We start from the raw sequence: 25,500 nt of genomic DNA on the forward strand, positions 1-25,500 counted from the left end.
AAGGCCTTGGCCTCAGCTGCTGAGCTCTGCTGGAACCTCCCCTTTGACATTTCTCCCCAGGTGGGTACCAAGGCTAGCTTCCTAAGGCTGCTCCACTAGCCGGTGACCAAGCACAGCTGAGACTCAGGCAAGGCTGTTTCTGGCCTGTGGGGCCTGGCTGAACTGGTTAGACCTGCACTGCTTCCTTCCATCAGAACTCCCTTCCTTTGCCTCCTTCCTGCAAAAGAATCCCTCACACCTCCGTCCCCCCCCCCTCCCTTCCTGCCAGCTTCCTGGAGCAAATTTCACGCGTGCTGTGCACCAGTGAAAGCCTAGCCTAAAACTGACCCTCTTGCACTCAACTAACATTTAAAGAGCCACCTGCCGGTACCTGGCAGGACTTCGTTGAGCAAAGCAGATGGTAAGCAACACTTGAAGCTGTTTCAGCTTCTTGCTGATTCCCTGACACCGTGAGCCTTTCAGATCCCACCTGGAGGCCTCGCCCCTCCATCCACACCTGCACCCGAGGCTACAGCCAGTGCCACCTACACCACACTGCTCTTGCGCTCCCACGTCCTTTATCCCCAGTTTTCTCCTGCATGGAGTGAAATGCCACCTGCTGCCTTTCTGCACACCTCCTTTCCTTCACGAACTCCTACGTATCCTGCACCACCCAGTTCAACCCTGGAGCTGACCTAAGCAAGAGTTCAGGGCATTCTTTGCCAGAGCACTAGTCACCGTGCACTCTAATTGCTGTGATAGTGTCTGGGACGGCTCGGGGCTTCTCCAGAGCCAGGGAACTGTCATCCCCATCGAAATCTCCAATCTCCTAAGTAGGCCCCGGGATGACCACCGGGTCTGGCCAGGGTCACCGGCGGGGGCCCGCGGGGACCGGCACCGGGCCGAATGGCGAGCGCGCAGCGGGACACATGACTGCCTGGCCCCGCCCGCCTCCCCGCGCAGTCGCCGGTCGTCCTCTCCCGGACTGGCTGCGAGGCGGGCCCCGGGCGTCACCGCTCTGCGCGTCCTCCGCCCTCCGGACCAGCCGCGGCCGGCGGAGGAAACCGAAAGTGTCCGCCGCCCGCCGCCCGCCGCCCCGCCGGCCGGCTCGCCGAGGGGAGAGCCGAGCGCTCCGCCGGCCCCGCGCCCGCCCCGCCGGCCCCGGCCCGCCCCGGCCCGCCCCGGCCCGCCCCGCCGGCCCCGCCGGCCCCGGCCCGCCCCGGCCCGCCCCGGCCCGGCTCCAGAAGGCGGCGCGCACCCCTGGCTCCTCCGACCGCCGCCGAGCGGCCTGGGCGGCGGCTCCTCCCTCGCAGCCCCGGGATCGCCGGCCGGCTCGGCGCTGAGGGTGAGCCGCGCGCAGGATGGGCAGATGCTGCTTCTACACGGTGGGGACGCTGTCCCTGCTCCTGCTGGTGACCAGCGTTACGCTGCTAGTGGCCCGGGTCTTCCAGAAGGCCATGGATCAGACGATCGAGAAGGTGAGTCGGGTCAGGCTGGGAGCGCACGCGACTGTGTGTGTGTGTGTGTGTGTGTGTGTGTGTGTGTGTGTGTGTGCGCGCACACGCGCGTGTGACTCCAGGTCCCTCTCCCCTCTGGATCTGACGCCCGGAAGACCTGCGCCGGGGCTAGTCGTGCAGACTGAACCCCCTCACTCCTCCTCGCCGCTCTGCCAGACTTGGGATGGAGCCGAGAGGGAAGGATGGGGAGGCGCGGAGGCCAAGGGGTTCCCTTAAAAAGATGTGGACTTCTTTTTTTTTTTTTTAAGGCCTTCTCGCGTGTTCTGTCATTTGCATTTCTCCCCACCCCCGCTGCACACCCCGATCTCTGTTGAGTACCTCCTGTTTGTCTCCCACTGGAAGGAGTGATAAGGCGAAATCAAAAGCACCGCAGGAGAGGCGGGTCTTGTGGGCTGCCGTCTTGGCCTGTGAAGTGGTGTGGTGTGCTGGGGATGAAGGAGGGGTTTGCGTCTACCCCGTGCCTGCCCCCGTGGACTGGGCGGGACCCCCGGCAGGCAGGCCCAGGCCTGTAGCCTGGCAGCCTGTGCCTGGCACCACTTGGTTTTTGTCTCTTGTAAGGACAGCCAGTGTGGCTATGTCTGGCCATTATTCTCGGCTCTTCTCAGACAAGCATCCCTTTCAGGCCCAGAGGCACTGAGATCCGTCTGGAAGAGCTAGTCCTGCCAGCCCTCCCTATTCTCTGGCTTCCTGGTCATTGCTTCTCCCCTCTTGCCCACATCCACGGAGCATAGTAAAAAGAGGAACAGGAGAGAGTTACTGGAATCACTTTTTCCTTAAAAAAAAAAAAAAAAAAGGGCTCTAGACTAGCCAGTCGTTTATTTTTTTCTTTTGCAATCCTGGGGGTTTGGACTCAGGACCTGTACTGTATTCCTTTTATTTCTATTTCTGCTATTCACAGCTAGGCTGACACAGTCATGTGATCATGTCCAGCTTTCTGATTGAGATGGGGGTTTCCCTAATTTTTCTCCTAGGTTGGCCTCAAACTAATCCTGATCACTGCCCCCTGAGTAGCCAGGATCATAGACATGAGCCCCTGCTCCCAGCGTGGAGCAGCCTTCCTTGTTAACACCCACAACCTGAAGCACAATGTCTCTTACTGATCTCTGTACCTGCCTTCTGCCAAATACAAAGCCTGGGCCTGGTCTCAGTAGACTCACTGTGCTCCCCTAGTTGTAAAGTTGCCTTATTCCAGGAGACAACAGATATATTCTGGAACAGGGGTTTCCAAAAGTAATCAATTACTTGCAAGGGGGGAGGAGGGAGAAGAAAACCCTTTAAAGTATTACAACAAAGCATCACTTTTTTTTTTTTTTTTTTGCCAGTCTTGGGGCTTGAACTCAGGGCCTGAGCACTGTCCTTGGACTTTCTCAAAGCTACAGCTCTATCATTTGAGCCACAGCACCACTTCCAGCTTGGTATGTGGTACCAAGGAATCACACCTGGGCCTTTGTGCATTCTAGGCAAGCACTCTACCACTAGGCCAAACTTCCGGCCTCACATCACTTATTTTTACTAAGTTTATATTGCTAAGGGAAGACAAGATCTACAGTTAGAGCTTAGCAAAGACCTTATTCCTCTGAGGACCTATACTCAGGGAAAAAAAAATCTTAATGAAATTCTTTCTTTACTCTCACATCTAAATATCCATGGGAGACTCATTTGAGGACATAAACTCTTGCTTTGAGTGGTGGACTTAAGCTGTGTCACATCAGAATGTGAGCTATTTGGGGTAGCTGTAAAAGATTGTTTCAGAGGAGCCCTATGGCATGAGGGACCCTCAGGCAGCCACCCTCTCTCTGAGTTTGTGGGGCTCCCCATTTCTCTGGGGAGGGGTTGGCTACAGGCAGTTTGGCAGGGCCTGAGTTTGTGTTGGTTTTTCCAAGTGGCTTTTTCGAAGGAATAGCTGCTGTCTGACTGAGAAATTACAGGACAGAGGACTTTGGAAAGCATCTAGCTCGGGAGCCCTGTGCAGTGGGGATGTGACACGAAGGCTGTGACAGCACTCAGTCTCAGTGGACAGATTTGAGAGAGTTAGAGGTCCCAGAATACCAGTCTGTTCTTTGCTGCCCCTTCATGCTAGCTGGGTGAGCATGCCTGGTCATTTAACTTTCTGGATTCATGTTTCCCTGTCAACTGAAATAATGTAAATAGACTAATGTAAATAGAAAGGTTGTAAGAATTAGTTAAGTAAGTGGGTGAGTATAATTAATGCTTAAGAAATGAAAGCAATTGTATTAGAAGGCACACAACAAAAACATACTTGAGATTATAATTCAAACACCATGGTTAGATTTGTTTGTTTTTGTTTGTTGGGGGTTTTGCTTCTGAAATGGGGTTTTACTAACTTTGCCCAAATTGGAGCACACTCATGATTCTGTTGCCTGTGAGCCCTGTATGTAGCCTGGATGGCAAATGTACACCAAACTGTGCATGACTTTGTTATGTTTAGATCTTTAAGCTGCCTTTTTTTTTTTTTTTTTTTTTTTGTGGGTGGGAGAAAGTGGAAAACTAGGTCTCCAGACCTTGTTGTGCTCTTGTTTAGCATTTACATTCAAGACTGGTGCTTTACCACTTGAGCTACAGATCTACTGGGTTTGGGGTGGTTAATTGAGGATAACGTTCTCTTGAGTTTGCTCAGGGTGCCTTAAGATCATGATTCTCAGATTTCAGCCTCCTGGGTTGCTAGGATTACAGGTGTGAACCACTGCAACCTGGATTAGCTTACAATTTTCAAGCTCTGATTTGGGACACGATATTGAACATCTCTTAGTCTCAGTTTAATAACTTATAAAAATGAGGAGAGATACAGCCACCTCAAGCTGTACATTTACCATGAAACTCACAAATTGAAGCTTTAGGTCTCTCACTTCCAAATCCCTGCACCTAATTCTCTAACCAAAACTTGTTTCCTTAGGAGAAACTTCCACTTGTGTGAGAACCAACAAAACCTGGATCTGCTCTATGTGTGTACTATTGTGGGGTAGAGCACTTCACAAAGGGACGGGCAAGAGGGGGAGATCAGTGCATGGCAGTCATTATTTTCATCACTATTAATATAGCACTGCTCAATCATAACTTGACTGTCATGCAGTTGGACCATAATCCACTCTAATGTTGCCAGTTCTTACTTCTTTCATTTGAAGATGGTCCATGCCCAAACTCGTCTGTATGAAAATTGCTTCTTGGGAGGCAGAGATTGGGGGGATTATGGTGTAAGCTCAGCCATGTCAAAGAGTTCTTAAGACCCTCACCTCAGTCATTGAAAAGCTAGGCACAGTAGTTGTCTCACCTACAAAGGAAATGTAAGCAGGAGGACTGCGTTAGCACTGGTGACCACACCAGTAATCCTAGCTACTGAAGAGGCTGAGGTCTGAGGATTGTGGTTCAAAGCCAGCCCAGGCAGGAAAGCCTGAGACTCTATCTCTAGTTAACCACCCTAAAACTGGAAGTGGCCATGTGGCTCAAAGTGGTAGGGTGCTAAGCCTTGAGTAAAAAGCTCAGGGACAATTCCCAGGCCCCTTAACTGACCAAAAAAGGGCAGGGAGGGGAGGGGAAGCCCCCCTGTGGCTGCCTGTAATCCTAGCAACTCAGGAGGCCAAGATCTGGGGATCAAAGTTCAAAGCCAGCCTGAGCACAAAAGGACAGACTTATTTCCCATTAATCTCCAGAAAATGAGAAGTGGGGCTGGGCTCAAGGGTAGGTTGGTACCCTTGAGCTGAAGAGCTCAGGGACAGCACCCAGGCTGAGTTCAAGCCCCATGACCCACAAAAAAAGAGGGGGGAGTTGCTGTTCAGGGTAGCCTAGGGAGAAGCACAGCATTCTATTTGGAGAACAAAACAAAAGGAGGTAAGGGTGAGCTCAATTGGTAGAATGCTGCCTACCTGCCTAGAAAGCTCAAGGCCTCAGTTCAAATCCAAGGACCACCAAAAAGTAAAAGGAAAGAGATGAAATTCAAATATGTAGGTTTATCTACTTGTTAGAAATTTACTAAAATAATTGTATGAAGAATTTGTCTCAAGTGGTTAGCGTCCAGTCACTCTTCAGTGACGCAAGGGATGGAAGGAAGACTTATTTTGGCTAGTGATGATAGTGGAAAGAAGGAACTATGCTTGAGGGACCCAAAATATAGATGACAAGAGCTGGTAGAGAGGAATCAGAGCTAGTCCTATAGAAGATGGAGAGGCTAGTTTCTCAAAGCTCTGTAGTGGAGGTACGAAGGCTGGACAAAGCATTTTATGGGAGGCAAAGGAGATACAGAGAGGCAACAGACTGGATAAGAGTCTTTTTCAGCAAGGGCATATCTTCTTCAGAACTTCGAGTGGACCCTGACCTTGACTTCTTGTGGCTAGTCATTAAGGAAGAATGTTGTAGATGTTATCTGTGTTCTATGAATGCAAAGAATGATCTAGCCATTATATTAACTACCTAAATGGAGCTTTTCGGCCAGTGGATTGGTGGAAAGGCTAGAAGGGAAGGAGGGAGCTGAGGCCAACCTCAAAAGAGCCTCTGTTCCAGAAACTAGATATTCTTGTTTTCACTGGTAGCTGTCTGCCATTGGGCAAGCCCTGAAATTGTTGTGGCATCCATGTTTTCCTTTGCAAAAGCAGCACAGACCGTCCTTCCTCTTCAGCCCACATCTACTTCCTGGGGGGATATGAGTGCATTAGCAAGGCCTTCTTTGTCAAGCACTTTTACTTCCTGAGGACAGAGCTTTGCAGAGGCCCAAAAGACTGTTCCTCTGGAAAGCAAATGGCTTTAACATCTATCTCAGCCTTACTACTTAGCTGTTGTTTCTCTTTTTCACCTTATTCTCTGTGAAACTGGAGACCCAACCCAGGGTCTTGTGTGTACCAGGCAAGCTGTCTACTGCTGAGCTATAGCTTCAGCTAACATCTCAGCTGGGTAATCCTCAAGGACTTCTCCACAGTGACCTCATCTCCTGAGTTGCCTCCAGTGAAAGCTAAGAAGACTCTCAAACAAAGACTTTTCTGAACTGGGGGAAAAAAAAAAAAAAAAACATCTTTGGAGATTAAGCCCAAGGAGAGAGGTAGAGTTGTGCAAGTTTGAGACCCTAATATGGAACACTGTTCACACTCAACAATGACTATGTGTCTCATCTGCCTGTGATCATCCTGCTTGGATAATATGTACTTGTTCTGGCATAAATGCCAGCTGTCACAATCTTTGGTTCAGTTTGTTTGTTTGTTTTCCACTGTTACTGGGCTTTGAATTTATCAGTTGTCCTTTAGCTTATGTGCTCAAGGCTGGTTCACTGTCGCTTGAGCCACAGCTTCTCTTCTGTCTTTTTGTGGTTAATTAGATAAGAGTAGTTCTACCAAGCTCAGTGGCTCCTCCCTATAATCCTAGCTACTCAGGAGGCTGAGATCTGAGGATCAAGGTTCAAAGCCAGCTAGGGCACTAAAGACTATGAGACTCATCTCCAGTTGAGCTCCAAAAAATGGGAAGTGGCGCTGTGACTCAAGGGGTAGGACAGTAGCCTTGAGCTAAAGAGGGCAGGGACAATGCCCAGGCCCAGAGTTCAAGTTCCATGACACCGCCCCTCCACCATAACATACACACAAATAGAGTCATCCAGACATTCCTACCATGGCTGACTTCAAACCATGGTCCTCATATTTCAGTCTCCTGAGTAGGTAGGATTATGGTGCTGAGTCATTGGCACTTATTGGACAATAACTTTTTTTTTTTTTTGCCAGTCCTGGGCTTGAGCTCAGGGCCTGGGCACTGTCCTTGGACTTTCTCAAGGCTAGAGCTCTACCACTTGAGCCACAGCATCACTTCCAGCTTTCTGTGTATATGGTACCAAAGAACTGAACCCAGGGTTTCATATATATATATACTAAGCAAGCACTGTACCACTCAGCCAAGCTCCTAGCCCCTGGACAATAATTTTTTTTTTACCCCCAGAAGACCATTAGGGCAGTTCCCGGAACTTTATTGGGAGAAAATTCCATCCCCAGTTATTATAGGAACAGAAAAGCTCAAATTAATGTCAAAGCAATATCAACAGAGGTAAAACAAGCCTATGGTATCTGCTATTCAGATTTGCCCTAGAAGTGAAAAGTTGGTCTTCTATGGGACTTATGTATTTCCAGTATAGCTCTATGATTGGCAAGGGTAACAGAACCAGAAATAGTATCGCAACAGTTAAACAGAAAAGTCAAGACAGGCAATCTCCCCATTTTAGTAGCCCATTCACAATGAGACTTTCGAAGCAGTGGAAGAACGGGAAGGAAATCTCTCTAAAATTGCAGGAGAAGGGGTGCAGGTACTCACTGAACAATAACTTTTATGGCTACCTTCCAACCCACCTCCACCCCATCCACAAGCTACATGGCATACTTTTTGATATTAAAGATGAGCCATACTCTTCAAGCTGGCTAAAGCAATATAGGATCTCCTTCCTCCCTTCCTCCCTTCCTCCCTCCCTCCCTCCCTCCCTCCCTCCCTTCCTCCCTTCCTCCCTTCCTCCCTTCCTCCCTTCCTCCCTTCCTCCCTTCCTTCCTTCCTTCCTCCCTTCCTCCCTTCCTTCCTTCCTTCCTTCCTTTCTTCCCTGTTGTCTTAGGGCTGAACTCAAGGCCTGGTTGCTGTCTCTGAGCTCTTTTGCTCAAGGCTAGTGTTCTACCACTTTACCTGACAGTTCTACTTTTGGTTTGGGGGTGGTTAATTGGAGATAAGGGTCTCACAGGCTTTCTTACCCAAGTTAGTTTTGACTGTAATCCTCGCATCTCAGCCCCCTGAGTAGCTAGGATTACAGTTGTGAGCCACCAGTGCCTGGCTGTCCTCATTTCTTTTTATGAAGCTAGACACAGAAAACCTAGACACAGAATAGAGAAGTCCAGCCAGTTAGGACTCCTGAGAGAGTACAACAGAAACTTCAGAGTCAGCAGAGAGGCTGATCTGTGTCTGCCATGCATTCCTTTGCTTTCCCAGAGGTCAGCTTCCTCTAGTTACTCATCCTGTCCTGGCTGTTTACTACTCACCCTGGCCTCCCAAGCCCACTTCTGCATGGCCTTCTGGCTCCTGAGACTCATCTCTCAGCCGCAGCAGCTGCTGCTTCTCCTTCTCCTTCCTCCTCCTCCTCCTCCTCCTCCTCCTCCTCCTCCTCCTCCTCTTCCTCTTCCTCCTTCTTTCTTCTTTTCTCCCTCCCCCTCCTTTCTCTTCCTCTTTCCTCTTTCCTCTTCCTCTTCCTCCTCTTCCTCCTCTTCCTCCTCTTCTTCTTCCTCCTCTTCCTCCTCTTCTTCTTCCTCCTCTTCCTCCTCCTCCTCCTCCTCCTCCTCTTCTTCTTCTTCTTCTTCTTCTTCTTCTTCTTCTTCTTCTTCTTCTTCTTCTTCTTCTTCTTCTTCTTCTTCTTCTTCTTCTTCGTTTTCTTCTTCTTCTTTTTCCTCAACAGTACTGGGCCTTGAACTCAGCACCTGAGCACTGCCCTGCCCTCTAGCTCTTTCACTCAAGGCTGGTGTATTTTACCATTTAAGCTACAGCTCCACTTCCAACTTTTTGCTGGTTAATTGCAGATAAGAGTCTCACAGACTTTCCTGCCCCACTTGATTTAGAACCTCAATCCTTGTACCTCAGCCTTCGGAGTAGCTAGGATTACAGGTGTAAACCACCAGCACCTAGCTTTCCAAGTTCTTTTTGTTGTTGTTTGTTATTGGTTGTGGCTTTGAACTCTGGACCTGGGCATTGTCCCTGTGCTCTTTAAGGCTACTGTTCTACCACATGAGCTTGAGCCATAGTACTACTTCCAGTTTTCTGGTGGTTAAATGAAGATATGAGTCTCATGGACTTTAGTGCCTGGGCTGGCTTTGAACCTCAATCCTCAGATCTGGGCTTCTTGAGTAGCTAGGATTACAGGCATGAGCCACCAGCGCGCCACATTAACTTTCCAAGTTCTTAGCAGAGTAATACAATGGGATTGGCTGAGCGTAGGTAAAAAATCAGGAAGAAGCATTCTTTCTTTCCTTTTAGGATTCTTTGACTTTTATACAAAATGATCCAACTCTACCCTGATCTTCCGATAGCAGAATCATATTGTTTCCTTCAGCTTCTTCCTAATCCATGTTGATCATGAGCATGCTCATTATGCACATTATTGCCACAGTGGAATAGCCCTGTAATTCACATAGCAGTCAGTAGACATCAGGGATGCATTAAAATGCATTAGATGCATTAAAATCCCTTGAGGGGATGTAAAAAGTTCCAGATCTGCTAAGTCAGAATTATTTGGTTGGGGAACAAGATTAAAGACCTAATGATGAAATCCACTGCTGAGTTGGACAATACTTATTTTAGCTCATGTCAGGTTCCTTGAGATGGGATTCCAGTGGAGGAGATTAATATGAATAATTAGTATTATTCTGCAAATTTACATTGAGGGAACATTAGTTTTAGAAGAGGGAGAGGTTCCTGCATACCAAAATCATTTTGCTTTATGATCTAGTACAAGATTTCATTCTGCCAGGCCACTGCAAGGGCCCATCTGTTCTACCAGACATTTGCTTGTTACACAGAGAAGAACCAGCATGTAGAAATCAGCTTGTTAATGAAAACATAGGATTCTGGCCAAGCAGGTGGACATTCATGGGAGGGGGTAACAATGTCCAATAGGAAATGGATCCACTAGCTGGGTGCAGTGGCTCATGCCTGTAATCCTAGCTATTCAGGAGGCTAAGATGTGAGGATTGCGGTTCAAAGCCAGCCCAGGCACTACAAAGTCGTGAGACTCTTATCTCCAATTAATCTTTAGAAAATGGGAAATGGGGCTGTGGCTCCAGAGTAGGGCGGTAGCCTTCAGCTGAAGAGCTGAGGGACAGTGTCAAAGCCCAGAGTCCAAGCCCCATGACCCACAAAAAAAAAAAAAGAAAAAGAAAGGTATCTACTACCTTATGTATATAACTGTAACCTCTCTCTATATCACCCTGACAACAGAATTATTATTATTATTATTATTATTATTTTACTTATTTATTTTTTTAGTTAGCTTGAGCTCTGGGCCTGGACCTTGTCCCTGAGCTCTTCAGCTTAAGGCTACCACCCTACCCCTTGAGCCTTGGAGCCACTTCCCAGAATTAAATTAAATTGTTTAAAAATGATATGTGGCATGAGCCACCATGCCTGGCTAAAGTGTATACTTTCTGCGAGGCAGAAAATGTGTATCTATGAGGACACAAAAATACCTGCCCTTGTAGACTTTATTTATTTTACTTTTTCAGTCCTGGGGCTTGAACTTCTTTTGCTCCAGGCTAGCACTCTACCATTTGAGCCACAGCACCACCCTCAGCCTTTTCTATTATGTGGTACTAAGGAATCACTCAGGGCTTCTTGCATGCGAGGCAAGAACTCTACCATTAAGCCATATTCCCAGTCCCCCTGTAGAGTTTATAATCCATTGCAAAGCCTTGGCCTCGGGCTGCTTCACACTCTTGGAAATTATTGAAGACTCTAAAGAATTTACACTTTAGTAGGCAATAGATGTTAGTATTTATAATATCAGCATAAAACTATGGACATTTGGGGATTTTTTTTTGTGATACTTGTTATTAATCTACTAGATAAGTGCCCCAGCTCAGGGAAAAATTTTAGAACTCAGGAATGCACTAGCACACTCTATCAACCATCAGAGTAAGAGCATGTGTTATATGTCAGGTCTCTGGAAAGTTTTTTTTTTTTTGCCAGTCCTGGGCTTGGGCTCAGGGCTTGAGCACTGTCCTTGGACTTTCTCAAGGCTAGAGCTCTACCACTTGAGCCTCAGCACCACTTCCAGCTTTTTGCTATGTGGGGTACCGAGGAATTGAACCCAGGTCTTCGTGAATGCTAGGCAAGCACTTTAACCACTAGGCCAAACTCCCGGCCCCTCTGGAAAGTTTTATACTGTGCTCAAGTAGGGAAAGAGAATTTAAAAATGTAAATGATACATTAGTATTATTATTAAAATAATTTTCATTCATCCACTGAGGGGCATCTGGGTTGATTCCTTATCATAGCTATGGTAACACTGATGTAATGACCATGGTTGTGCTGGTAGCTTTAGTGTGGCCTTGTTTATGTTCTTTTGGATAAATGCCCAGTAGTGGGATTGCTGAGTAATAGGGAAGCTCTATGTACAGGCTTTGGAGGAATCTCCATATTGCTTTCCAGAGTAGATGAACAAACTTACATTTCTACCAACAGTGTATTCCCACCAGCAGTATAGTAGTGTTCCCTACCAGCCTCTGTTATTGTTGGTTTTCTTAATAATGGCCATTTTAACTAGGGTGAGATGGAATCTTAACGTTGTTTAGACTTATTTTTTTTTTTTTTTTTTTGTGGTTGTGGGACTTGAGCTCTGGACCTGGACCTTGTCCCTGAGCTCTTCAGCTCAAGGTTACCACCCTACCCCTTGAGCCACAATACCACTTCCGGTTTGCTGGTAGTTAATTGGAGATAAGAGTCTCACTGACTTTGTGCCTGGGCTGACTTTGAACCAAGATCCTCAGATCTCAGCCTCCCAAATAGCTAGGATTACAGACATGAGCCACCGTGCTAGATTTACATTTGTTTTATGACCAGAGGTGTTAAACATTTCTTCATGGGTCTATTGGCCATTTTTACTTCTTCTTCTGAAAAGCTTCTTTAAGACTTTAGCCCATGTATTACTGGATTGTTGTTTCTTTTAGGGTTTGTTCATATAAAATGATGTTTATCAAAATGAACTCTGAGAAACAGAAAGAAGAGTTTTTTGTTATTTTTGTTTTGTTTTCTCCTTTGTCTCTGTTTTTTTCTGTACTGTTTTGTCTTGTATGTAAGTTTATCTGCTTTGGGGAGGGGAAGGGTAGCAGAAGTTGTGGGACAGGCTGGGCACCGTGACTCACACATGTAATACTCACTACTTGGGAGGCTGAGATATGAGGATCAAGGTTCAAAGCCAGCCAGGGCACTAAAGGACCTGAAACTCTTATCTCCAATTAACCTCTAGAAAATGAGAAGTGGGGGTTGGCTCAAGGGTAGGGCAGTAGCCTTGAGCTGAAGAGCTCAGGGACAGCGCCCAGGCTAAGTTCAAGCCCCATGACCCATGGAGTGGGGGAAGTGGGGAGACAAGGGGTGAACAAATGCAGCAGTGATCCTTACTAAACACTGTGTTGAAAATGAGCTGTACCACTTGTAGGAAATGGGGCCAGAAGGGAAAAACTGGGAGAAAATGAAGGAAGAGGTGACATTGTTCAAAAAGAAATAAAATCAGCTGGACACAGGGCCTCACCCCTGTAATCCTAGCTACTCAGGAGGCTGAGATCTGATGATCACGGTTCAAAGACAGCCTGGGCACAAAGTCAGTGAGACTTTTTTGGATCTCCAATTAACTACCAGAAAAGACAGTCCAAAAATCTATGAGATTCTTATCTCCAATTCACCACTAGAAAACCAGAAGTAGCACTTGGTTCAAGGGATAGGGCAATAGCCTTGAGCTGAAGAGCTCAGGGACAGCACCCAGGCCCAAAGTTCAAGTTCAACAACAACAACAAAAAAGAAACTCATTACCTAACTTATGTAACTGTAACCACTATGTATATCACCTGTTTAATTATATAAATTAATTAAAAATGACTTTCCTTCCCTGAATGCTCTGAGATAGTTTCTGGAATCCCAGGAGTTGCACAAATCACATTCATCCAGTTTTGATTAAATTTATATGCTGATTGTTTAGAACATTAAAAAATACATGATAACCCTACTTTATATTTCTATAAGACCAATTTGGAAACTATATTATCAATTTGAAACCCACCATGTATCTGTTTAGTATACTATTTATTTATTGTATTGTTCTAGTGTGCTCATGAATCCAGTGCTGGAGATGAGAGTTTGGGTCATGTGTGACTGAAGTCCTGATAATCACCCATCTCTCTCTGTGTACCAGTAGCAGTAGGGCTGACTTACTCCCTGACTCCATTGTAGCTCCAGCTCTGAGGTGATTTCAATTCATATTCCATCACTTGGAATTTATGTTCTTTTAGAATGAAGAGATTCTGTCATATTTAGTATGTATCTTCTTCTTCTTCTTCTTCTTCTTCTTCTTCTTCTTCTTCTTCTTCTTTTTTTTTTTTTTTTTTTTTTTTTTTTTTTGGCTCATGGGGCTTGAACTCTGGGCCTGGGCCCTGTCTCTGAGCTTTTCAGCTCAAGTCTACCATTCCACCCCTTGAGCCACAACCCCACTTTCAGTTTTTTAGTGATTAAGTGGAGTCTCAAGTCTCATGTTCTTTAGTGCCTGGGCTGGCTTTGAACCACTATCCTCAGATCTTAGCCTCTTGAGTAGCTAGGATTACAGGTGAGCCACCAAGCCAGTTTATATCATCTTCTTTTACTGCCACATACAAAGCCTTATAGAAGATAGACAATCAGGATCTGGGGGTATAGCTCAGTGATAGGGCACTTACTTGGTGTGTGCAAGGTCCTGGATTTGATCCCTCTCATTCCTCTCTCTCTCTCTCTCTCTCTCTCTCTCTCTCTCTCTCTTTCCTCTCTCTCTCTCTCTCTCTCTCTCTCTCTCTCTCTCTCTCTCTCTCTCTCTCTCTCTCTCTCCTCTCTTTTTCTTTTAAGATGGTCAATAAACATCCTTGGATAAATGGAAGGATAGATGAATAAGAATTATGTCTTTAGCTGGGCAGGGCAGCTCACACCTGTAATCCTAGCTACTTAGGAGGCTGAGATCTGAGGATTATGGTTCATAGCCAGCTGGAGCACAAAAGGACCTGAGACTCTTATCTCCAATTAACCTCTAGAAAACGGGAAGTGGGGCTTGGCTCAAGGGTAGGGTGGTAGCCTTGAGCTGAAGAGCTCAGGGACAGCACTCAGGCCAAGTTCAAGCCCCACGACCCGCCCCCCCCCCCAAAAAATAATTATGTCTTTGGGGGCTGGGAATATGGCCTAGTGGTAGAATACTTTCCTAGCATGCTTGAAGCCCTGGGTTCGATTCCATGCTACCACTTACACAGAAAGAAGCCAGAAGTGGTGCTGTGGCTCAAGAGGTAGAGCACTAACCTTAAAAAAGCTCAAGGACAGTCCCCAGGCCCTGGGCTCAAACCCCAGGACTGGCAAAAAAAAACCCAAAAAAAACCCCAATTATGTCTTTGGGAATGATTTTGTTTGTGGTTAACTATACTGCATATACTCCATTGTGGAGCACAGTTCTCTAAGTTCCCTGTGACATGAGTCCACGAGGAGTAGGGTCTGACCTCACTGTCTCAGTTCATTTGAATTACCTTCACAAGAACAGTGGGAGGTGGGGGTGGAAATGTGGCCTAGTGCTACAGCGCTTGCCTGGCATCTACGAAGCTCTGGGTTTGAGTCCTTGGCACCACACATACAGAAAAAGAGTCAAAAGTAGTGCTGTAGAAAGCTAATTTTGAAAAAGCTCAAGGACAGTACCCAGGCCCTGAATTCAAGCCCTAGGACTGGCCAAAATGAATGAATGAATGAATGAATGAATGACACTAATTGTGTTTCTCAGAGCTCTGGAAGCCTAGAGGTTAGAGCAGATTTGGAACCTAGGGACTGCATATTTCTTTGTGTAGATAATTGATGGTTTTCTCTGCCTCACTTGTAGATGGTAGAATTGGTGAATGAGCTCTCTGGATCTTTTACAGGGGTGCCAATCTCATTGACCAGGGCTCTTATGACCTGACCACTTCTCAAGGCCCTACTCTGATAACATCATCCTGGGCTTGAGAATTACATAAAGTTCTTTATGAAAATCAGGACTACGAAGCACAGCTTGAGAGGGTTATGGCAGCAGTGATTTCTGTGGAGCAGTGAATACAAGTTTTTGGTTTTTTTTTTTTTTACAGGGTTTGCCAAATAAATATATAGCCCAACAGCTCCTTTTCCTCTGCCATCCAGCTCCTCCATCTCAAGGTTACACTTTGTTCAGACAGAGTGAGGCAGAGTCGTGTCATCACTCACCACAGTTCTATGTAAGAAGTTTATTTTTCTGTCTGACAAGTAAAAATCACATATACTGATAGAGTATAGCATGACATACATGAACACATTGTATAGTAGTTAAATTAAACTATTTAACATTTGGATTACCTCCCATATTTGTGTGTGTGTGTGTGTGTGTGTGTGTGTGTGTGTGTGTGTGTGTGTGTGTGTGTGGTGAGAACAGTGAAAATCTGCTTTGCTATTATAAGTAAAGCATTCGTAAAATATAGTGTGGTGTATAATGAATCTTATACTTTCTCCTCCTGTCTAACTGAAATTCTGTGGGCTTTGTTGTTGTTGTTTTGTTTTTTTGGTCGTCTAGCTTGAACTCTGCAATGGGCCCTGTCCCCGAGCTCTTCAACTCAGGGCTACCACTCTACCTTTGAGCCAAGTCCCACTTCCCATTTTCTAGAGGTTAATTGGAGATAAGAGTCTCAGGTCCTTTTGTGCACAGGCAGGCTTTGAACCTTAGTAACGAGGATTATAGGCATGAACCACCGCCCAGCTGCTGTGGGGTTTTTCTTGTTTTGTTTTGTTTGTGGGTCATGAGGCTTGAACTCTAGACTTGGGCATTTTCTAGTGCTTAATTAGAAATAAGAGTTTCAAGGACTTTAGTGCCCCAGCTGGCTTTGAACCTTGATCCTCATATCTCAGCCTCCTGAGTAGCTAGGATTACAGGCGTGAGCCATCATGCCTGGCTTGAAATTCTGTGTATTTTAACACCTCCTCAAACACTTACTCTGAATCTTTTCTTTTCCTTTCTACCTCCTTTCCTCCCTCTCTCCCTCCCCTTTCATCCCTTCTTCCTTCTCTCCTGCCTCCTTTCCTGCCTGCCTTCCTTTCTTTCTCTTTTTTGCCAGTCCCGGGCTTAGACTCAGGGCCTGAGCACTGTCCTTGGGCTTTCTCAAGGCTAGAGCTCTACCACTTGAGCCACAGAGCCACTTCTGGATTTTTTTCTATGTATGTGGTACTGAGGAATGGTACCTGAGTCTTCATGCATGCTAGACAAGCACTCTACCACAAGCCAAACTCCTGGTCCCGGTCTCCCTCTTTTGCTTGACTTTCTCATTCAAGGCTCCTGCTCTAGAACTTGAGCCACAGCTCCACTTCTGGTTTTCTGCTGGTTAATTGGAGATAAGAATCTCACGGAGGGGCTGGGAGCTCCCTACCTGGTTGGTGGTTTTGCATCACAGCCCTCAGATCTTAGCCTCCAGAGTAATTAGGATTACTGCTCATAGCCAAGAGTAATAAGGGGGGAATGAGTCACTGGGATATATAGGTAGGTGAGGAACACATCACAAGGTTCAGCCTTAAGGTTGAACCCCAAACAGGCTGAGGGATAAGGAGACTTTGCACAGGCTACACAGAAACCTAGGGATTGCTCCCACAGTCACAATCCTTATTTCTTCATGTCTCAAATCCTCCTTCCTCAGTCACTACCCACCCTCGCCACCCATGTTTTCTCAGTTCTTATATTTTAGTTTCCTTTGGGTAGTTGTTTTTTTCTCTTATGTGTTTGTTCATTTGTTTATCATGCTGGCACTGGGGTTTGAATTTAGGGCCTGGATATTGTCCTTAATTTTTTTTTTTTTTTTGCCAGTCCTGGGCTTGGGCTCAGGGCCTGAGCACTGTCCTTGGATTTTCTCAAGGCTAGAGCTCTACTACTTGAGCCTCAGCACCACTTCCGGCTTTTTTCTATGTATGTGGTACCAAGGAATCAAACCTGGGTCTTCATGCATGCTAGGCAAGCACTCTACCACTAGGCCAAACTCCCGGCCCCATATTGTCCTTAATTTTTTCTCCCCCAGGCTAGCCACTTGAGCCACAGCTCCTCATCACAGCTTTTTGTTAGTGAATTAGAGATAAGGTTTTCATCAGCCAGGAGTGTGGCCTAGTGGTAAGTGTGCTCGCTTACCATGCAGGAAGCCCTGGGTTTGATTCCTTGGTACCACATACACATAGACTTTTTTTTTTTGCCAGTCCCAGAGCTTGAACTTAGAGCACTGCAATTGAACTTTCTCAAGGCTAGCACTCTACCATTTGAGCCACAGCACCACTTTGGTGTATGTGGTACCAAGGAACTGAACCCAGGGCCTTGTGCATACTAGCCACTAGGCCACACTCCCAAGCCCCAAGAATCTCAGACATTTTCTGCCTGGGCTGGCTTAGACTCTCAATCCTCAGATCTCAGCCTCCTGAGTGGCTCAGACTACTGGTGTGAGCCACTGGCACATGACCTTTTCCCCCTTTAGACTGGCAATTTTCAACCTTTGCTATGCATTTACAATCACCTAGAACCTTTAAAAGTATACTGTTAGTGGTTGGATTGTTGTAGGAGAGTTTGGCAATAACTATTCTGCCATATGGTCCTGTGTGTGATTTCTCTAGGGAAATAGCACCTCTATCAGCTAGCATTTGTACACGAACTGTCAGATCTCATTAACTAAAATTATGTCAGTTCTAAGGAAACAAGATGAGTTAATAAAAAATAGTGATGAAAATATAGTGAGTGAGGGACAGTGATGAAAATAAATAAAATAGTGGATACCATACTGCACACTGGCACATGCCTGTAATCCTCGCAACTTGAGAGGGTAAGGCAAAGTTGTGGGTTTGATACCAGCCTGGTCTACAATGAGTTTCTGCTCATGTCACCCACCCCCCACAAAAACATGAATTCAAATACAGTTGCTTCCAAGTTAAAATAAGGCCAGAGAATGATGATAGGTTGTTGATCACATCACTTTTTTTTTTTTTAGTGCAATACCAAATATATGTAAGTAGTGAGGATTTCTTAAATACTAACCATCTGGATTGCATTCGATTCCTCAGCACCACATAGAAAAGGCCAAAAGTGATGCTGTGACTCAGATGATAGAGCGCTAGCCTTGAGCACATAGAGGCTTAGGGACAGTGCCAGGGGCCTGAGTTCAAGCCTCATCGCTGGAAAAAAAAAAAGGCAAACCAACTGGTATTTTGTGTTTGTTATGTGTTAGTCAGTCTGGTGAGAACCATGAACGCTTTGGCAAGGTTCTTAAAGTTGGTCCGCACTACCCCGGGGGGAATGCTGTCTATGTAGTTGACTAAGTGGATGCTTAAGTTGTGTTTACTAAGTAGCTCTCTATTGACCTTGAAGAGTAGCCAGCAGTGCCCTTGAGTCCTGACTTTCCCTAGAAGTGTTACAGGTTCCCATCAAGCCTCATGCGAATCCCTACGTGTTTATTTTTATCGTTTGGAAGTGGCTCAGACCAGAGCAGCTGGTTCAAGGACGTGCATGGTCCCCTTCCTGAAAGGTCACTGTTGGGCTGTGTTGGAAATAATGTGTCTGTCATGTCTGTTCTCAGCAGTCAGCCTGTGTCTGACCTGTCACATCACTGCTCAGCCACTGAGACTCCTGTGGTCAGCTCAGCTGGCTCAGGTATGGACTGATTCTTTCTAATCAATTGGCTTTCTCTCTTCTGAGATTTGGATTTATACCCTCAGTCTTGTATATACTAGGTAACTATTTTTGAACTGAAAATAAGTGGAATCACATCATCAATAAAAATATGTATACCAACTGGAGATATTATTATTATTATTAGTAGTAGTAGTAGTAGTAGTATTCAATCTTGGGACTTGAACTCTGGGCCTGAGCATTGTCCCTGAGCTCTTCAGCTCAAGGCCATCACTCTACCACTTGAGTGAGCCACAGAGCCAGTTCTGTTTTGCTGGTAGTTAATTGGAGATAAGAGTCTCATGGACATTCGTGCCTGGGCTGGCTTTGAACTGCAGTCCTCAGATCTCAGCCTCCTGAATAGCTAGGATTATAGGTGTGAGCCACCGGCGCTCTGCTTTTATTAATTTTTTAACAGTCTCATTTCATACATTGTGAAAAAACACTTTTCTAATGATCTAAGATGATCCTTTTGCTATTCAACTAGCAACATTTTCAAAAATCTTTTGAGAGACTTGTGACACTAAGTCAAAATTGTTAATACCGTGCTTTCTGGAAGCAACTTGACAACATTTAAAGATCTATGAGTTCCTTTGACCTAAAAATCCATTCTAAGGAACTAATCAATGACTTGGACAGAGATGTGAAGAACATTCATTTATTATGGTATAACACATGTACTAGTCAGAGAATGATTAAGTGAATTAATTTATCTGTATAGGGTGGATAAATATGCAGACATTAAAGAAGGTTTTTTTGTTGTTGTTGGTGGTGGTGGTTTGTTTTGTTTGTTTGTTTTTGCCAGTCATGGGGCTTGAACTCAGGGCCTGAGCACTGTCCTTGAGCTTCTTTTGCTCAAGGCCAGCATTCTACCACTTGAACCACAGCACCACTTTTGGCTTTTTCTGTTTTTATGATACTAAGGAATTGAATCTAGGGCTTTGTGTATCGATGTGAGCATTCTACCACTAAGCTACATTCCCAGCCCCTGACTTTGATTTTGTTCAGATTCACCAGTTTAAAGACCAGAGGAAAACAAGCTCACTTGTAACAGACTGCAAAGAATGAAGATTGGTTTCCCCAGTATCCCCCATTCTTTATTGGCTGTAATTAAGAAGCCACCATCCAAAGTCACATTGCGAAATGGACTTGAGGCCTTGTGCGGATGTTTTATTCTATGATTCAGAAAATTTAGCTGATTATCAGTGTTTGTCTGGTGGCCACTTCTCCTCCCCCCCTCCATTCCTCCACAGCAGAACCCTCAGTGAGATGCCCAGTTGTTCCCAAGCTGTGGGTTCAGGTTCTGGCTGGCACAGGGGTCTGATGGGGGACACTGGCTCCTTGTGTCTAGAGGAATGAATACTTCCTGTGCTAGACATTCTCCAGGCTGGGGACTGAAGTTATTATTTGTTAGTCCTTCCTTTTGTCTGTCTTTCCTTTGTAGGCCAAACTCCTCAATGCCCAGAGTACGTGGGACAGCAACTGGAAGTTTAAATCAAAATGGATCTCTTTTGTGACCTGTTCCAGTGCTTTCTGAGATTATCTTAGTACTTGAATGGGTGGGGGCTTGGAGCCCCAGGTTCAAATCCTCCCTCAGTTCTTCATGTGTTTGTGTGGACCGGACCCAACAGTGATGTCACATTGCTGTTCTCTTTCCCTTTCCACAAGAGATAAGCGTGACTCCATGGAAATTTCAGAATCTAAGCATGTTTTCTTCGTAATCTTATAGTTCCTCTGACCAGGATGGCTAGAGAAAATAGAAGCTATCTAGTTAAGCCCAGATAAATAGCAAGTCATACTTTGAATGAGAGTGTGTTTTCTACAACATTCCTAACCGCTTTCAGCTGCCAGATCTGGCCCTGTCACTTTTTTTTTTTGTCAGTCCTGGGGGCTTGAACTCAGGGCTTGGGCATTTTCCTTGAACTTTCTCAAGGCTAGTGTTCTACCACTTGAGCCACAGCACCCTTTCAGCTTTTTCTGTGTGTACGTGGTACCAAGGAATGGAACCTGGGTCTTCATGCCTTCTAGGCAAGCACTCTACCAACTAGGCCAAACTCCCAGCTCCCAGTCACTTGTATTCTTCTCTGAGACATTTAGTTTGTAATTACTAGAACATAATTGCAGACTCTCTTCCATGTGGTGGGCTGGACAAGCAAGGACTGCATCGCACACATGGATTTGACTTGCCTGGATTTCATGGACTGCATTCGTGGGACTTCTTTCTTTTTCTCTTTCTTTCCTTCCTTTCTTTTCTTTTTTTGATTATTTGGCTGATACACCCCTCCCCCCCAAATAGGAATTCTTTTTTGAAGGTCCAAAGTTAAAACTCAAAAACAGTCTATCTAATGCCCCTAGTGAGCAGCACACACAACAAACTGAAGCTGGCAGGGTTGGTGATAGCAACAAGCTTCAGAGTGGAAAGACAGGAGCAAAGAAAATATAAAGATGAAACTGTTCTAGGAATGCTGGCAGCTGTATTTACAACTTCCTTCTGTTCTCTCATTTCTTTTCTCCCCTGTACGCGTGTGTGCGCGCGCGCGCACACACACACACACACACACCAGCTTAGGATCTACTCTGGGATTGATAGTTTCTTGACAAACATCCTGCCATGTGGGTAGAGGAAAAGGGACCCAGTCAAGGACCAAAAGAAGTCAGCATTGCTGAGGAAGAAATTTGAACGCAATGAAGAGGATTAGGAGAATTGGTTGACATGACATTGACTTAGCAAAGATATAGCCAGGGCTAAAACTGCTGTGGATCTGGATGAAAGCAGGGAGAGCTCTGGGGTGAGACCCTTGCAATCTGGGAAGAACTGTTTTATATTTATGGATTGATTGGGGGATAGCTGGTACTAGGGCTTGAATTCAGGGCTTGGATACTGTCCCTGAGCTTTTTCACTCAAGGCTAGTGCTCTACTATTTGAGCCACAGCTCTACTTCTGCCTTTTTTTTTTTTTTCTGGTGAATCGAGTATTACCCTCAGGGACTTTCTTGCCCAGGCTTGCTTCAAACCAGAGAAGTGAGGAGGATTAGAGGCCTGAGGATTTTGTTTGTTTGTTTTTTTAATTGTTAATGGTAATTTTTTCCTTTGGTTTCTTCATTGTAAGTCTACCAAGTCTTTCTTTCTCCTCAAAGTCAGAGATACTAATTCTAGTCAGATTATTTATAGATGTCTGAACAGGTGGATTATACTCCTGGAAATGGTTTTTCCCTACTTCTTTCTGGAAACATTCCCACTTATCTTTGGGTTTTTGGTGCCCAAGAACTATATGCAAATAGATATAACCTGGCTTGCTGATTCTCTTGGGGTTCACAACTTGAAGGTGATCTGTAACAACTCAGTGAGATCAAATTCTAATCACTGACCCTTCCCTCTCTCTCTTACCCTACTCACTTCACATCCTGACTTTTCCAGCCCTGTTAATGACTCCTTGTAAAAGAAGCTCTTACCTGACACTTGAGACACATAAAGAGACCATCATGAGAGGTTTCTTTCGCCTCCATCTGCCCCTCTTCCCTGGCAATGATCCTTCCGAGTCATCTTTCCTTACCCATTAGATTTAGTTTGTCTTGGACAATCCTGATCACTGTGCCACACTACCTGTATTGAGTTCAAACAGGAAAGATATTTCTGGTTCTGTGGACTTTAAGTGAGAGTTATTTCATCTAGGTGGGCTGGCTTCAGAGGAGGTAGGGATTGAGTGGTGCTGTGTGGGTCTCCTAGGACAGAACTCAGTGACTCTCTAATAGTATGCCAATACTGGGTTTGAACTCAGGGCCTCATAATCTCCCTTGGTTTTTCTTTTCTTTTTTCCTCAAATCGATACACTTGAGCTATACCTCTGAAGATAAGATGGTCCAAATTCCTGAGAGATAGAATTATAGGTAAGAGCCATTGGTATCCAACAAATAAAGTACATTGTTAGCAGAAAAAAATAACTATTCCTTTCCTTTTTTTTTTTTTTTTTTTGCTAATCCTAGGGCTTGAACTCAGGGCCTGGGCACTGTCCTTGAGCTTTTTTTTTTATTATTAAAGAATTTATTAACATTGATTTTTACATCATATTTCAAATGACATGTTTAACAAACAAGTATTCAAGAAGGGAATTGCTATATACAGTCACTGGCACTTAGATTTTAGAACATAATTAAAATCCTTGAGCTTCTTTTGCTCAAGGCTAGAGCTCTACCATTGAGCCACAGCCCCACTTCCGGCTTTTTCTATGTCTGTGGGACTGAGGAATGATACCCAGGTCTTCATGAATGCTAGGCAAGCACTCTACCCCTGGGCCAAACTCCAGGCCACCTCCTTTTTCTTTTTGAAAGTAAAGATGGTTTGTGAGATTGCTGGGCTAGGCACATGGCTTACTTACTGGTGGAGCACTGCCTAGCATGCTCAAGGCCCTGGGTTTCATCTCCAGCATAAATAAAATTAAAAACAAAAAAACGGTGATAAAGTTGTTGATAGATCCTCAGGGAATGAGAAGAAATGGAAATAAAACCACAGCATACATCACAGCCTCTTCTCTTACAGAAGAAACGAGAGCCTGATGGTGTATTATTGAAATTCGTTGTTTTCCAGGCCCTCAGAAGGCGCCACCCCTGAACCCATTGCCTGGGCTCTGCTGTATTTCTCTTCCTGACACTGCCAGGACATTGATGTAGCAATCTGTAATACCCCAATGTATTCATCACATTATAGTGTGTGGAAAATTTTAGAATATGAATGGCCTGGAACTTATTTATTTGTGAAAGAAAATCACCTTAGAATAATGAACCCCAAGAGACTCAGCTAATGAAAATGAGCCAGGTTAATTTCCTGGGTTAAACTTTCCTACTGTGACTGGCTTTCAGGCTAGCTGTAAACACTGACTACATTTGACCCCATTAACTAAACAAGCAAATGAGAACACAAATGATAATAATAACAACAGCCTACAAGAGCCACAGCTAGTGGCAGGCTGTGGTATGTAAGTCCTTTCCCAGTCTCTGCCCCAGCTCTACCCCATAATCTTTCTCTGCCTGGCCAAAGGAATTTGATATGGAGCTTGACTTGTCTTCTCTTCTCCCATCTACAAGCAAAGGTGGAAGCGAGTATGCAAGTGTTCTAGTATTCCATTTAGAAATATGTTGTACTAGGCACAATAGAAAGCATTCAAAAACCTTCATTCCCAAAGTAAACATGAAAAGAGGCTCTATTGCTCTATTCATTTTTTTTTTTTTGCCTGTCCTGGGGCTCAAACTCAGGACCCAGGCACTCTCCTTGAACTTTCTCAAGGCTAGCACTCTACCACTTGAGCCATACATCACTTGCAGCTTTTTCATTGTATGTGGTACCGAGGAATCGAACCCAGGACTTGGTGCATGCTAGGCAAGCACTTTACCACTAAGCCACACTCCTGGCCCTCTATTCTTTTGTTGTTGTTTTTGTAACTAGTGTCTTCTGTATTGAGAGGCCTGCTGTGAACCTTATTTTTCACCACACTGAAACACCGTGTTTTTCTTTACATTTGAAGTTGCCAATTTCCTCTCCTTTCTGTCCATTTGTAACAGCTTCAGTTTTTGAGATGTCTGTGCTCACCAGATCCTGTGTCATGTATGGGTCCCTCCCTACCTCCTTCCCTCCCTTCTTCCCTCCCTTGCTTCCTTCTTTTCTTTTCGTTGGACATAGGGCTTAGGAGCTGTCCCTGAGCTCTTCAGCTCAAAGCTAGTACTCTACAACTTTAAACCACAGCACCACTTCGGTTTTTTGGTGGTTAATTGGAGGTAAGAGTCTCATAGGCTTTCCTACTCAGGCTGGCTTTGAACCTCCATACTCAGATCTCAGCTTTGTGGGTAGCTAGTATTACAGGCATGAGCCACTGACACCCGGCATCTGGAAATTTCTGAACAAGGGGAAGAGATCTCTGGTTTGTTGTTGTTGTTTTTTGTTTTGTAATTAATAGAAGGGTTACATTATATTCACCAGATAGAAGGTGCATTACTTCACAAACATCCATACCCTTTCTCATGACATGGTCCCCATTTCCCTCCCCCTTCTCCCCGAGATCTCTGTTTTAATGAAATCCATTTTAAATAACCATGGGTCTTTAAAAATCTTCTGAAAAGCAAGGCATTACTATTTGTACATTAGATCTCATAATTGCTGTATGCATTTTAGATAGGTTAAATTCCTATGACTGTCCTTAGGTGCTGTGTGCATGATACATAGTGTAGAGACTTCACTATGAAACTTTTATAGCTGAAATTGTAGATAGACCTGTAGTAACAGTAAAAAAAGAAACAAAATAACAGAAGAGAAATACATTTTATTTTAAAATGATGTATAAAGCTGGGGGTGTGATGGCTAACACCTGTAATCCTAGCTACTCTGGAGGATGAGATCTGAGGATTGCGGTTTAAAGCCAGCCCAGGCACTAAAAACCTTGAGACTCTTATCTCTAATCACTAGGAAAGGGGAAGTGGGGCTATGGTTCAAGGGGTAGGGTGGTAGCCTTGGCTGAAAAGCTTAGGGACAGTGCCCAGGCCCAAATTTCAAGCCCCATGACCCCCACACACAAACAAAGTAAATAAAATGATGTATGAAGAG

At 45.0% G+C, this 25,500-nt stretch overlaps 1 protein-coding gene across 1 annotated transcript in view; it reads left to right on the forward strand.

The window, feature by feature from the left end:
• Positions 1-1,235: 1,235 nt before the first annotated feature.
• Scarb2 (scavenger receptor class B member 2) overlaps positions 1,236-25,500 on the forward strand; it is a 60,795-nt gene continuing 36,530 nt past the window's right edge. Inside the window, exon 1 of the mRNA XM_090343402.1 lies at positions 1,236-1,457. Within this exon, the coding sequence (XP_090199528.1) occupies positions 1,341-1,457 (117 nt within the window). The 5' untranslated portion in view covers positions 1,236-1,340. The remainder of the gene's footprint in view (positions 1,458-25,500) is intronic.

Source organism: Megascapheus bottae, chromosome 13, assembly GCF_031878675.1.
Source record: "Megascapheus bottae isolate mThoBot1 chromosome 13, mThoBot2.hap1, whole genome shotgun sequence".
NCBI classification, from domain to species: domain Eukaryota; kingdom Metazoa; phylum Chordata; class Mammalia; order Rodentia; family Geomyidae; genus Megascapheus; species Megascapheus bottae.